At 39.2% G+C, this 15,848-nt stretch overlaps 1 protein-coding gene across 5 annotated transcripts in view; it reads right to left on the bottom strand.

Annotated features, from left to right (window-relative positions):
- Positions 1-3,321: 3,321 nt before the first annotated feature.
- Positions 3,322-15,848, bottom strand: part of atp2b4 (ATPase plasma membrane Ca2+ transporting 4) — a 96,281-nt gene continuing 83,754 nt past the window's right edge. For 3 of the 5 annotated variants that reach the window (XM_036559850.1, XM_036559847.1, XM_036559846.1), the window contains 2 exons: positions 5,286-5,469; positions 3,322-5,227 (listed from right to left, as the gene is read on the bottom strand). In XM_036559850.1, the coding sequence (XP_036415743.1) occupies positions 5,043-5,227; positions 5,286-5,469 (369 nt within the window). In that variant the 3' untranslated portion in view covers positions 3,322-5,042. Of the gene's footprint in view, positions 5,470-15,848 lie in introns of all 5 variants that reach the window. The other 2 variants (XM_036559849.1, XM_036559848.1) reach the window with 1 other exon arrangement.

The raw sequence follows: 15,848 nt of genomic DNA, 5'->3' as shown, positions 1-15,848 counted from the left end.
TTCAAGTGACCAAAGCCAGTCACAGTAATTGCCGGTTACTAAAAAAACAGTATCAATATATTAATATTTTTTTGCAGGTACTTTCATATATCTGTGAAATAATCACAAAACAACTAAAACAAAGTACAGATGGACAATCTTTTGATGTTGTGTATCAAACCAGTGCTTCTCATGCTCTTAAAAATCTGATGATGTGCATGAAGGACTGAAAGTGCTGACAAACTAATGGAGCAAGAGGTGCTTGTGAAAAACTGCATATTTAGAAGCAGAAGTTGGGTATGAACGACAGGTTCCCACCGTTTTAATGAATTTCTCTCTTTTTATGGCGTGGTAAAGAAAATCAAACTTTCCATACTTGTTCCACGCATGCAAGAATCAGCCTGCCTGATTACTTCAGTTTCATGGCTTCTTTCATCTTTGATGGCTCATGCACAGGTTAAAGCTGGAACAAGATTTAAAGGAGATGGTGGCTAATGGAAAGAAAGTAACGAAATGGACACATCAAGGTTAATTAAAGTAATTCGCCAACATTTCTCAAAGTAATCTGTATGTGCCGCATCTGTATTAGTGCACATAAACATGCCAAAATTATGTTTCACATTAAATCACCCATATGCTACAGTTGTGTATGAAGGCCTACTCTCGCTAGGTAGAAGCGACGTTGGGGGGTGGGAACAGTCCTTCCCTGACAGCAGTATCTCAAAATTTTGGCTTTGTTGACCTAAAAACTGACTTAGTATCTCCAAATGATGACTTGTGTTCTCTAAATATTGACTTAATATCTTGAAATAATGACTTAGTATTTCAAAATAACTTTTCTGAAAGTGTCAACTTAGCATCTCAAAATAGTGAGTTATTTTCTCCAAAAATTTTGACTTAGTATCTCTAAACAACTACTTTTCTTCATAATTTGACTTTGGTATGTACAAAATTATGATTTATTTTCTCAAAAAAGAAAAAAGAAATTAGTCAATGAGATATTAAAGAAAGTTATTATTTTAAGAAAACAAATCTTAATTTTGAGATATTAAGTCAAATCTTTTGCCATACTGCTGCCAGAGATGGACTCAGAGAGGAAAATAAAGAAAAGCCTGGCAGAAATAACCTCTACAGATGTGGCAGTTACACATCGGGTTGAAAAATGCTGGAGTATTACTTCATGTGGAACGTGGAATATATATATGAAATACGTTCTTCGGCCTCCACTACCATTAATTATGACACAGTATATTAAGTAACTGTTCTTGTGATTTGTTGACAACAAATAAAAGGAAACCAAATGAGACATTTTTCGCCTGCCATCAGCGTAATGTACCCCCAGAAAACAGCATCTTATCGGTGTGTGTTTCTTCAGACAAAGCCCAGTGATTGAAAGTGAGAGGAAGTGCGTGCGTGCCATGGGCCGGCTTTCGTTCCGAGAACAAGGAAAGATTCGGGGATGTCTCGTTCCATACTTAATCATGCAGAACATTGAACACATATATAGAACAGTTAAAGAATTTTTCTTTTAAGCAACACAGGACACTAGAAATACCACTCACACCAGGTTGTACATATTGCTTTGAACCACCAATTTGTTTATAAGTCATGCATGCCACATAGATGATATTATGTTTATACAAAAATAACACCAGTGCTTATTACTGTATTCATATGAAGTACAGAGTTTTTCTGTTTCTTTTTTTTTTTGTCCTCCTCACAAATACAACGTTTGCATGATCTCGCTTGCGTAATTATGCAAAATAGGTGGTTGTGACTAATATTCCAGTTTCAAAATGCAATCTTTTATTTACAATTGTGATGTATCAACTCCTGAACTCCCAACCGTACAAGAGCTATTAGCAAATTTCAGTAGAGTAGCAATGCGGTCTAATTCAAGTTATTGCACACCATCCATAACTTTCTTTTTTTTTTACACTATGCAAAATGACAGACTTGTGCAATACCAAATTGTCCTGCAGAGCTATCAGAGCTAAACTGGACTAACATTTTAAATTCAAATGGCTGATTCACATCAGTGTACAGTTGCTAAATGTTCAAAAGATGTAGAGGGGAGAAAAAAAAGAACTTAAGAGTTCCTTTCACAAGCACTCCTGAACATCTTTAGGGACTGACCAATAACTCTCAATAGGACTATGAGGTGTGGGAGCAAAGTAGTGTTCTATCACCAACATAGCACATTTTTATGAAGGGAATTGAACTTGGAGAAAGAACAGCATTAAAATGACAAATTAAGTAATGGTTGTACAAAAACAACACTTTGGCAGAACTTTCTTAAAGCTTTGCTTGGTAACCACTGACTGCTTTCATCTTTGAAACTACACTGAATGTAGCACATGGTACATGGGTGAAGTAAACGTTCAAAAAAAATGTACACATACACATGTATTTGTGTGTGTATATATATATATATATATATATATATATATATATATATATATATATATATATATACACACAAACACATCAGAATCTAATAATTGCAACAGAGTAGGACTCAAATCTTCTAATGGAACAGCCCATGATATTTGAAAAAAAAATCTAAATAAAAATAAATTATGTTGTGATTCAACAAACAAAACAGTGTAAATGTACATACTTGATGAAAATATGCCTTCTAATCATTTCCTTTCAACTTGAATCAACATACATCCTTAATTAGAACTAGTCATAGCAATGCAATTGTCTCTGTAACATTTATAAAGTATCCAGTTTGGTGGAGATATAACAAGCCTACATTCTAAAAGGCTTTTATTTTGCCAATGCACATAGACCTTTTTTCCCCAGGCCAACACGTTCACTGCACGTGGTCAGGCAAGAAGACATTTAAAGCTGTCTCAGCTTAGTGTCTGACCCATCCCATGGCTTTACAGTAAACAATAAGTCAGGTTCTCTTTCTCATATCCACGGCCATAGCCTGGTTTTGAACGTGGCATAAGTGTTAGCATAAGTGCCAAAAACAAACAAAACCAGAAAAAAAAGTACTCTACGGCTTACTAGACTAAATTTGTTACGTCACCAGACTTTCCAAGCCTATACACCTATAATTTATATATTTCCAAAATATTAAAAAGTTACTTAATATAAAAATACACAACAATTGTAAAAAAAGAACAGAACATTGAGCTTTATATGAAATTCACACATGCTTCCCCACAGTAATACCTCATGTTTTTACTAAAAGTGAAATAAAGAGGGTGATAAAAAACAGAAGAAAACCACAAAACAGAAATTGCCAGTAGGGGGAAGTGCGGCTTCATCTAAACGCTGCAGCCTTTGTTCCGTAAACAGAGAAGTGGTCCGTCGTCTTCTTTTTATTTATTTATATATTTCATTTATTAATTTATTTTTTAGGCAGTGACTCTCGGCGTCTTTGATTTTGTCTGGAAATATAAAGCAAAGAAAAACACAGAAAATAAAGCGGGGTGAGATATAAAAGAACAACCTATAAAATATGGCTCTGAGCAAGTAGAAAAAGGAGTATATCGAGGATTCCGTTTAACCTAGATCAGTATGAAGATAGGACTGGAATATGGCAGTACTACGATTCTGGTAATTAAAAGCACATGTCGTGCATGCCACGCTCTTTTAAAAGCTGGCAGCTATGCTTTGTAATCCAGGCTTTCTGCTCCGCTAACAGGCCATTCACAGGGCTCGACCAAGGCTTTGGGTTGCATAATACTCATTGGTTAATTATGCATTTTTTTGTTTGGTTTTTATTTTCTCTTCTTTGAAACAGTAAAAAGCATGTGGATTATGTGCTGCAGCCCAACACTTGTAGGAAGAGTATTAGGAATGGCAGTGGAGCCAAGCATGGATCCCCATGTTGTCATCTTTGCAACTGATCATGCCTTGGGCAGAGCGTCGGGTACAGTCTAAAGCTGAACATTAAATGATTAGAAAGCTAGAAAAAAAAGACTCAAATGGCAGAATTTGAAATTGTACACAAACACACTCACACGCATACACACACATGCAGGCACACCCACTCCCACACGCAATTCATTTGTGAACCAATAAAAAATAAAAGAACTATACCCGAAAAGAAAAAAAAAATACCCATTTCTCATAAAGTCAGACACAGGTGAAACTACAGAAAGTTACATGCATTTCTACGGTGACGTGCTGTACCTTGAATCAATAAGGGGCGTCAGATTACAACTTTTGTTTTTGAGGCAGTTGGAGGGGCCGCTGTTTTGTTTTTGTTTTTTTTAATTTTTTTTACTACAAGAGACTAGAGACCCAGTGGACGTGATGGGATGAGATGATGTTGGTTGGCCCACCTCGCCTCTCTGCACCAAACAGGGGGCGCTCTTCCTAACCAGCTGGAATCAAATATGCTTTTCTCATAACTCTTTCGCTCTGCTTTCACTGCAGCAGCTGTAGGTCTGCACATGCAAACCAAAAATAATAAACTAAAGAGAGACAAACCAAGGATGAGCTACACTCAAGAACATCATACATGACTGAATGTATTTGAAAAATGACAAGAATGTAGTGTGTCCGAACCACTTAAGACATTCCATATAAGTAGCAGTTTAAAAATAATAATAATAATTATAATAATAATAACAATAATAATAATACGGGGCAAAAGTTATAAAGACACTACTAAATAGTGATGTACGTCGCCCATGTGTTTCAAAATCTCCAGAAGATGTAAGTGAAATAAAACCATGTATGAACAGCATAACTGCACATGTACTGTATGCTTCAAGTTGTATGTCTGAAAGTTAAAACGAACATTATGAAGATGTCCTGGGACACATAAGTCATGGAGATAGCATAAAAATGTCAAAAAAAGAAACAAACAAACCTGCAAAAGAGATACAATGTCAATGACAGGCTGAGAGAAGAATAGCCGCCCTCTCGTAGGTGAGTTTAAGCCGTGCGTGTGGCACAGGCCGGGGCGACGGCATGCGTACTTCTTTCAGAGCGCCCACACACCACAGTGCAATGAGGAGGAAACGAGGGGGGGATGCAGGGGGCCAGGAGAGGAGAAGGGGTCACTTTGACCCGTTGCCCGTCCTGGGTCTCTGCCTTTAGGGTGTAAGTCGGCAGACCCTGACGTCCGGTAGGCATGGTAAGAGGGCACTGGGAAGGCGGGGTGGGGTTGGTAGGCGAGGTGGGGTGAGTGGGAGTGGGTGGGTGCTTGCAAGAGCAGACCAGGTGGAAGAAGAAGTGGACTGACTCTGGTCAGACAGAGAACTCGTGGCTGCGGAGAAGGGAGGTGGAGTTGCCAGGGGGCTGGCCTCCCCCGCCCTTACTGGGAGAGGCAGAGGAGGATGAGGAAGAAGAGGGGAGTGTCTCGATCTCCACACTGCTCTCCTCGATCACGGGCACCCGCACTTCCTCCTCAGACAGGGGTGTGAACTCAGGGTGGGACATGAAGTTATGGATGGAGCTTCTAGACTCTGGCTTCTCTAGGCCCTCGTACAGGGAGCTACGGAAAGCGTTGACCACCTTAATCTGCAGAGGGAAGGTGCACAAAGAGAAAAAGGAGATAAAAAAGGATTAGAGTGATTGCACTAGAGTGTCATCATTATGTGCGTGCATCTGTGTGGGTTGGGATATGCATGGAATAGGCAGAAACAGACTGATGCATTGGATCTGTGGAGGGACAGAATAAAAACTGGTGACCGGTGAGAAAAAAAATGATGTCATCTCTGCATACAAAATGACACCAAGCACAAGCACTTCAAACCAACATAAATAGTAAATAAAATCATCAAATGAATCAATGTCACAGAAAGAAAAGTGAAAAAAAAACAAGCAAAACAACAATGCTTCCCGCCTATTTGGGTTAAATAAACAAGAACAGACACAAACGTCAAGCAGGGCATTACTACACAACTTTACAGGCACCAACACGTCACAAACAGCAAACGTGCCTACCACATTCACATTAACAGGCATTACCCCACCACACGTGTACAGGACAAGATATTGTGTTCTATGATTTGGAATAGGAATGAGGATCAGGTTGGAGGTGTTGAGCATGTAACAGAGGAGAAATGCATGGCAAAGATAAGAAGAATTTTAAAAAGGAGGAAACAAGAAAGAGACGTCGTAAACCTGGAATCAGATACGCACATGCACATGTACGAACCCTCGCTTTCAACACTGGTCACGACTACAACTGTTTACCAGTGAGTCCTTCCCTGAGCTTTTCAAAACGATGCAGATCCCCTTACCCCAACTATAGTCAGCCAGTCTAAACATGTTTTCTTTCTGAAGTTTGCTTCTTTAGTAGTGCTCTGGCATTATGAAGCTAATGTAGTTTACATGTAATAAAAGCTTTTACTGCACCAATCTGAATCATGGATACTGTATTTCTAAAGCATCAGACACTTTCCTCAAACCACTTTAAACTCAAGTTAAGCAATCTCAAGCAGACTTAGGCTGTTTTTACACCAAGTCTACACCAGAGTTTGGGTTTTTCTGACATTGTATATTTTTTCATTTGGTTCGGTTGGTTTCATTTTGCAACAGCTAAACAGAGCACTAAATCATACACATGGGTGTTCACTTATTGGTCAGAAATTTTTACTTAATTACTAGCACTCAGTTACTGTCACGTTCACCTCTGTTAGTGCCAAATCTGTCATTTTTCAACAACCACTAGCAGAATAAAACCCATGCCTATCCCTACATATGTTCTTGAAATAAATGTATTATCCTACTATTATACTGCATGAAAACGTAATCAAAGAAGTTCACTGATGCTTGACCAAAAAAACGTTCAGCAATCATTGTGCCAAAATCTGTGTTGCTTTGCTGTTCATTTGTTGCTAATCTGCCACTTTTACCCCCTAGCTCATGCTGCAAGAATGATATAAGCTTTCATAGAGTCAAATGTTAAAATACGCAGAGTATTAACGTGCTGATGCTGGCATGCTGCTAGAAGAAGAGAAAACCATGCTTTGATGTTGAATTTCTTTGTTTGGTGGGGCCATCATAAAACACCAGCGGCGAACTGAACCACGATTCACTTGGAAGAGCACCAAGACCCGCAATGTTTGGCAGACCACGGTACTGGTGTTTGGTGCAGAACTGAGTATGGCCAGAGTATCACACCTGTCAAAATGAACTATAGAAAATACTATAAAAAATGTTCATTTTTTCTGCAGTAAACAAAGTAGGTGTGAAAGCACCCTTAAATAGCTTGAGGAAAGGGTGAGGAAAAGGTTTGAGGCAAGGGTGTGACAACTTGTTAGCTACATTAGCTTCATATTTCCAGAGCAAATCTAAAGAAGCAGACTTCAGACACCAAACATGTCTTGGCCGATCAAGCATTTTTGGGTTAAGGGGAAAATTGGGTACATTAGATTTTTCTTAGAACTGCTGCATAAGGATCTTACAAGCTGGCAGTCTCTACATTGAAGACATCACATGTCAGGGGTGAGAAAACGAGCAGAATAGTTCTGTCAGGCTGGTGCTAAAGTAAAGTGAGAGCGGGATGGGGAGGAGAGATGGGCTCATGCTTGTATATTTGACAGCTGAAGGTGGAAGGAGGGTAAGGCTCCTCCCTTGGCATCAAAAAGCTGAATAACAGCTTGTGTTGCCAGAATTCTCCTCATTCAACATGTTAAGCGTTAGCCTGGTGCTTGCGCAGCATCAGCACTTACAGTCAACCTTGTGAAGAAACACAAGCAAAGAGGAAGATGCATTACACTCTTGATGAACATGTCTGAATTTGATGTCTACACATTACCATGTCTGTATTGAGATGGTAAAGATCACCTTTAGTGTCTTAGATTAGATGAAAGGGAAGAAAGCACTGGGCGTGAGCTATTACCATCAGGATAACTTGCAATGTATAGTACTGAGTGCAAGTCAGAGTTTTCTGTTAATTCAATTTCCAGTCAAAAAAGGCCATTCAGTTATTCATTTTTCAGTATCAGAAAAAGTAGGAAACACATATTTAACAGAAAAGTACGCAAAGTCTCTAGCACTGTTATATAAAATCTAACTAATTTGTCAACTCTATTTTTGTGCACTCTACTGCCAATTTTGCTTTTCCATCCTTTCAATCTTAAAACCAACAAGTTACATTAGAGACATAATAAAGAAGGACACAGTTCACCTGTTGAAAAATCAATGGTATAACTCATAATGCTTAACATGTCCTAATCTTACAGGGAAAGTCCCACCAGTCAATAAAAAGAGCCAATCAGCTTGTTGATACAGCCACAAGTGGAGGAAGTTCTTCTTCATTATGCAGATATGTATCTGCGCGAGATTAGACTTAAGATAATTCACATGCAAATGGGCCAACTAGGCAAGATCTGGAAGACCACCCAAACCTGTCACCATCAAATAAACAATATTTATAGGAAAAAAAAAAGAAAATCAAGCTCCACTCTTGCTTCAGCGCTGAAACAATCCAGGTGTTTCAGTCCATCCTTCCACTGTGAGAAGACAACACTACGGATCTGAAAGGCTGTGTAGCTGTCAATAAACTATTACCGAGAAAAGAGACAAAAAAGAAGAAAATTTGTGATAGAATATCAAACATGGATATGGAGATTTTGTTGAAAAACTGAAAGCATGTGTCCTGAAAATAATTAAAGTTGTAATAAAGGAAAAGGATGGATACATTAAATACCAGAAAAAATGATATAGTTATTTTTTGATGTATCATAGTTCATTTTCTGTTAAATATGTTTTCTGCTTCTTTTCTGATGCTGAGAAGTTAGTAACTCATAGTTAATATTCATTTTGACTGGAAATTAAAGGGTGGTCATTGACAGTAGGGTAGAATTACTGTGAAAAAGCACCAAATGACCCTAATCTTTTATAATGGTCAATGGGCCAAACCAAAAACCTGTCCTACTTTACACTATATAGTAGTGCTGGGTAATACAGAGTCTATACTGGTCTACTTTACCCTATACACTATTATGTAGTGTAAAGCAGAGCAGAATAGACCCTATTTTACACAGCACTACTGTACAGTGTAAACCAGAACATGTGTCATACAACAATATTAATTTCTAGCTTTGGCTTTTTGATACCCAGAATTAATGTCCTTTCAAATAGCTCAGAAATTCTTACAGCATAGAGTAGAAGCATGAGTTCATTAACTTTGCTAATTTGATCAAAATAACTACTGTATAGTTACTGTTTAAGACACTGTTTTTTCTTCAATATGCATTCCTGTCTGATGCAGTTACTCTGAATGTGTTTGGACAGACTGATGTACAAGGAAAGATGTTTCTTCTTCACAGCCAGTGGGGCAAAGACATTCTGCTGATTTTAAACATGTGTGTTGACACACATACACTCCTAAATCCAGCGTTTCACAGTCCTTGAGTATCCCCGCACTGTAAACTGTAGTGCTTTCCCTGCTCCACACACACCTGTCTCACAGCAGCCTATCAACAAGCATGTGCACCTACTTTAAAACAAGGACTGAAGAACCGATAATAAGCAACTAAACACTGATGTTTTAATCAATGAACCTAAAAATACAAACAAAACGATGCTAAAAACTGGCAGTTTGCAATTTCAAGCGACGCCGGGAGCTCTTTGCTGCATGACCTCAGTGTCTCAATGCATTCTGGTCATCCAGTAAGCTCCCTGTGAAGACCATAGGCTGTTCTGCCTCAGATCTAGAGAAAACTGGCCTTTAATCTTAACAGGTCCTGTGGCCCCTCCAGTTTAATGCGCTCATTAAAGTTTAACCCCGCAGAAATGAAGCGAGGGTGGCCCTGAGAGAAGGGAGAGAGAGAGGAGCTTGGAAAGAGAGGGCAAAGAAAGCAGAGGCATTTATTTGCTCATAAAAGCACTAACACGAGAATAAATAAATATATAGCATCAATGCAATAATATTGCAAATAATAATTACAACTGCAAACAGCAATAATAGTGATTTCATGCATTCATTCGTTTAACCATCTGCAAACCTCTATTTGCAGTTGTTACCCAATACCCAGTTTGGCAAATCGACACTTCATTGAATTAAATCAGGTGTGCAGGGGTGGAATTTAGTAAATACATGCAATATATCGGGGAACTAAGAAGTCAGGAACCAAACTTTGTTCCTCTAACCAGTTCAATAGACGTCAACTACTTTTTTAAAAAACAAAAAAAATCTTGCTTTTTACTGCATTAATGTTAGTTTGCATTTATTCTAATGTTACATGGTGTTATTACAAGGAAAAACATATTTAAGGCCCAGATAAATGATTTTAAACAACTGCCTCAGTGCCTTTTGCACAGTACTGTATGCACACCCATCGTGCACTTTAATAAGTGTACCTACTTGTATCCACATTCTTTGTCCATTTTATCAGCTTCGCTTACCATATTGGTGCACTTTGAACTTCTGCAATTATAGACTGTAGCACACCTTCACCATTCAATGGTCAGGACCTCCACAGAGCAGGTACTATTTGGGTGGTGGATCATTCTCAGCACTGCAGTGACACTGACGTGGTGGCGGAATGTTAATGTGTGTTGTGCTGGTACGAGTGAATCAGACAAAGCAGTGCTGCTGGAGTTTTGTAATTTTTACCCGATTTTTCTCCCCAATTTAGTCGTCTCCAATTCCACCCGCTAGTTAGGACTCCCCCAATCACACGATGCTATCAACGCTAGGAGGGTGAAGGCTAACACAGGCTTCCTCCGAGACCAGTGAAGCCAACCACCGCTTCTTTTCGAACTGCCGCTCACGCAACGTCACTGGACAGCCGAACGCGCTCGGAGGAAAGCGCCAACCGCCAGATCTGTTACGTCAGCTAACAGACGCCTGCGCTGACTAGCATCGCGCTGAGTGATGGGGGGAGAAGGAGGGGCCATCCTACCCACCCAGAGAGAGCGAGGCCAATTGTGCTCTCTTGGACTCCCGGCTACGGACGGCTGTAGCATCACCAGGGATCGAACTCGCGATCTCCTGATGATAGGGCCAACGCTTAGACGGTTGCGCCACTCGGGAGCCCGCTGCTGGAGTTTTTAAAACATACACTGTCACTGCTGGACTGAAAATAGCCCACCAACTAAAAAATATCCAGCCAACAGTGTCCTGTGGGCAACGTCCTGTGACCACTGATGAAGGACCAGAGGATGAATAATACAAACTGTGCAACGACAGATGAGCTACTATCTCTGACTTTACATCTACAAGGTGGACAAACAAGGTGGGTGTGTCTAATAGAGTAGATGGTGAGAGGACACAGTGTTTAAAAACTCCAGCTGTACTGCTGTGTCTGATCCACTAATACCAGCGCAACACACATTAACGTGTCACTACTCTGTCAGTGTCACCGCAGTGCTGACAATGATCCACCACCCAAATAACACCTGCTCTGTGGTGGTGAAAAGGGGCTAAGAAACCATGCAGAGAAACAGATGGCCTACAGTCTGTATTTGTAGAACTATGAAGGGCACCTATATACAGCGAGTAGAGCTGACAAAACAGAGAGAGAGTATAAAAACAAGGAAGTGTACTTAATGGAGTGGCCAGTCAGTGTATATTTTAGTAATATACAAAGTACCACGCACATTTTAGGCACCTGAGAGAATTATATTTAAAAGCTATTTTATTGGGCAGTAAGAATAAACTCTAATATTAGAATAAATACAAATAGCAATAATACACAACGCAAAGATTTTAAGTATGTTAATGCGTTTAACTATTTCCAAACCTCTGCTTGAGACAGTCTAGTATTATTTGTAATTATCATCCATCAGAGATGCACAAAGGCATGGGACAAACATGTAGAAATCTGCAAAGAAATTGCTCAAATGATAACGTTCTGAAGCACGCCAGCTGCCTTTTGAAGGAATATTTTGCAGCAAAGGTATATATAACAAACATAAAAACAAAATTTGTCACAGTCAGGATTCTCAACTCTTGAGAAATTAGAAATTCTTATCCCTGACAATAATGGGCCTGTTCACATTACAGTATGTATTGATATGTGTGTGTGATTGGTCACCCTGTGTTCTGTCTTTTTCAAGCATTAATAAAAGATTACATGTCAAAATAAAAAACACACAACAAACAACCAAACATACATACAAAGACGTCTTTCTATTGAAAGATAAAGGGATGCTATGAAAACGTTCCTGCCAAGGTAACCAAGATAAAGGAAGCAGAAGAGTCATGACTCATTTCTCCTCCTGCAATACAGAGTAGCAGGGACAGGCAAAGCATGGAGTGTGTCGTCTCCAAACACTAAATAAGTAGTATGATGAAGAGACGCGCTTATGAGAGAAGCCGAAGAAAAAAAGAGAGAGAGAAAGAAGGGAAAAGAGAGTCTGAAAGATGGATGGTACAAAATGGTATAAGAGAGACGTGCAAGAGAGAAAGAGAGAGAGTGTGCACGAGAGAGAGAGAGAGAGAGAAAGAGAGAGGCCCTGCTTGTTTAAAAAAAAGAGTGAATGAGAGACAGAGAGAGAGAGACTCTGCCTGTTTAGCAGAGAGAAAGAGTGAGAATGAGACAGAGAGCGAGGTAGAAAGAGAGAGCAAGACAGAGAGGAAGAGAGAGATAGAGAGAAAGAGCGAGCAAGGGAATGAGGAAATGTGTTAGATGTAGCGTCTGCTCTCTCAGCAGTGGAGAGAAAGTGAGAGGAGAGATGGAGCACTGGGAAGGTGGGCATCTCTCTCTTTCCCTCATTCTCTCCCTCTCTCTAGACTCTGTTGCTGGGCAGACAGTGGTGCGGTGCAGGTCAAGGGAGAAAGGCAACGCTTCATCACCTTGGAGACGCCTCGCCCTCTTGGGACAGGGAAAGGTCAGCGACCGCTAGAGAGGAACGGGGCCAATTATTGCACTGTCCAGCTTAGCACAACCTGGTTCAGGGCAGTGAGGGCCTTTTATCGTTTCCTTTAAGCATGTGTGGGATTCTAACCACACTGACCGTTATGCTGCCAGTTTAAGGACCTCTAGGTTATCCCTTTTAACCCTTATGATCAGTACCTTGGTACAGTAACTAGGGCTGCACGTTATATCATTTTTTTAATCGTTATTGCTATACTGGCTATGCAGTAGTGATACTGCCAAGGCCTACAATATGCAAATAAGTTGTCAAAGAGTGCTGTGAGCAGTGAGGAATTCTCATGGTTCTTGCCCTATCCTTGCTCTGCCCACAAATGTGTGCTTTCATAGCACACAGTGTGTGGTTGAACAAGTGCTACAGAAGATGTTTAACCAAATGAGACCACTACTGGAATTCTTCTCTTTTGCTTTCTGTTTTTTTTATTTCAAATTATATCATCAGCATAAAAATGTAAGAAAGAAGAAAAAAATCTTTAAAATATTGAATTGAATTTTAGAATTTCTTAGTATTTGGCACAAATTTACTTAAATTTGTATTTTGACCTAGAATATTTCTTTCTCCCTGTAAAAAAGGATTGTTGTAAGAATGAAGAATAAATGCTTAGGATGCATTTCGAGGCCATGCAAAATGCCGTTTGTACGAAAAGGTCAGATATTTTTGAGTCTTCTTCAGTCTTCAGTCTATTTTTCAATCTTCTTTAGTTGATTTTTGTGGATTTTATCTACTCATCAGAGGCTTTTACACACTGTCATTAAAACAGAAGGGGGACATACCAAAGACTTGTGCTAATAGTATAATTTGAAATGAATATATGTAATTTATTTTTAAATAATGCAACTGCAATATGTACAATACAAATACAATCAGAACATGGCATTTTGTCCATATTGTGCAGCCCTAGCTCTAGGTTTCCTTGCAGAAAGCAAGTAAGGAAACTGTAAGCACTGAGGACCAATTATAAAGTATATAAAAGAACACACATGAAGACATATATACGCTCAAATGCACACACACTCAAGTACACACGTAGTCTGTTGATATGCAAGCAGTCTGGAAATGGGGAGGGGTTTGCTGTTATAAAGAAGAAGAAGAAAAAAAAAAAAACATACTTAACCAGCCCTCAGCTATTAACCCTTGTGAAACCCCTTAATTAGATAACGCTTAGAGTAACTCTGATCCCCCGGGGAATGGACGCTAATCTGCTTCTACCTTTTTCAATCATAAATGTGGGGAGAAAGAGGAGAAAGAAAAGAAGCCAAAGGATGTAATTCAAGCATTCCAAAGAATTCCTGACTTGTTTAAAGTGCAAACTTTGGGAAGTTTCATTTGTATGACTCTCACAAGGGCTAATGCATGTAGACAGTGTTAGAGCCATATTTAAGTCAAGAGTCATATTCAAGTCAAGCACAATGCACTGGTTTACGCAGAAAGGCAAGTGCAGAGAGACTGTGAGTGAGAGAGTGAGAAAGAGAAAGAGAGAAAGCGAGAGAGAGAAAAAGAAATGAGGATAAGGGCATGCAGATGACACCTTTCCCAAACCCTTGCAACATGCTTCTTTTAATTGTCTATGGAGCAACATGTAAGGCAACTGAAAAGCACTACTATTGCTTGGTCAATGCACTTTGTGTTTTTTTTAACCCTCAACTTTTGTAGTGAGCGCCCTCAAAATGCGGCATATGTCATCCATGGCTGACCAATCAAGATTAAAGATTCCTAGATGTTTATCCAACATGGAAAGAAGGATATTTTTGGCTGTTTTCAAACATAATTAACTGTATTCGTAGGTTTTTTATGGATTTTGTTACAGACATATTATATATTTCTATTTATTGTTAAATATGTGTTTCAAAATGTTCACTGATCTCCTCGGTCTTTCACGTTTACCTATTGTCAATCAAATGTGTTCCCTACGGGCTCTGTGTATCATGCTGTGTAATGATGTTCTTCACAGTGCTTCACATTTGAAACACAATTCAAATACAAGTGACAGAATTACAGAAGCATTCTGTATTTAGTTCTAGAGCTAGATTTTTAAGTCAGGTTTCAGACCTGGTGAAATGAATATTATTACTGCATCTCTTGGTATGCCTACAGTGAGCTTGAGAAAACTTAACACAGCTACTTGTTTCTCAACATATATCAAAGGTTTTTCAAAGTCTGCCAGCTACTGGGCTTGATTCATAAAAAAAGGTTCTTGGTATAAAAGTAGTCCCTGTGAGAGAACTCTTAGATGCACACAGTATAATCTCAACAAGTTAAGCAGTGGGGTTCTGCAAAGACCTGTAGTTTTGAAGGACACTGTTGCTTACATGGAAAATCTAAGCTAGTTTGATATGACAGCGACAACATATGTTAATACTAGTGATTCAATACATTGGATCAGTTTTGGCAATGATACTGACCTGGTTAAATGTCTCAGAAATCAGTCAGATGTAACTGCCCCACATTTAATACTGCTTCTTAGTCATGGTTGTTATAAAACTATAACAGTTCAATTTAATAGGCATTCTAGAGCAATTCTACCATGCTGGTAAATTAACTATTATTGTTTTTTAATGTTAATATTTTTCATGTACATTGCTACCACAAACATGATCGCCTTAAAAGATTGCTTGTATCATTCTTATACTCTGGTATGGGTAGATACCTGGAGTTCAGATATTGGAATTGTTATCGGAAGGAAAAACGCTTAAAAAGCATTACAGTGTCTCAGAAAACATCTTTTCTGTGTTAATGAGAGGAAGTTCTGCAGATCAATTGGTCTAAAAGAAAACAGTGGTCTACCCAGTTGCCACATTAAATTGCTGGATGGCACAGGAAGGCTGCAAAATCTCCCTGCCCAAACATGCACTTTCAAGTCAACAATCGAAGGACAAAACCAAATTCCACAGATAAGCCCAACTTCAACAATAAACAAAAAAAAGGGAGGGAGCTTTTTGGTAATCTTCCATAACGGAGAGACAGAGGCCGTGTGAAACAGTGAGAGAGAGGTGAGAAAGAAGATGGTTATATTGCTTTGGCAGAAAATTGCCGCAGTTCTCATGCAGCGGAATTAGCAGCAGGCG

The sequence above is a fragment of the Colossoma macropomum genome, unplaced genomic scaffold (assembly GCF_904425465.1).
Source record: "Colossoma macropomum unplaced genomic scaffold, Colossoma_macropomum, whole genome shotgun sequence".
NCBI lineage: Eukaryota > Metazoa > Chordata > Actinopteri > Characiformes > Serrasalmidae > Colossoma > Colossoma macropomum.
Note: the sequence above shows the minus strand (reverse complement) of the source record. Positions and strands in the feature narration are given on the sequence as shown.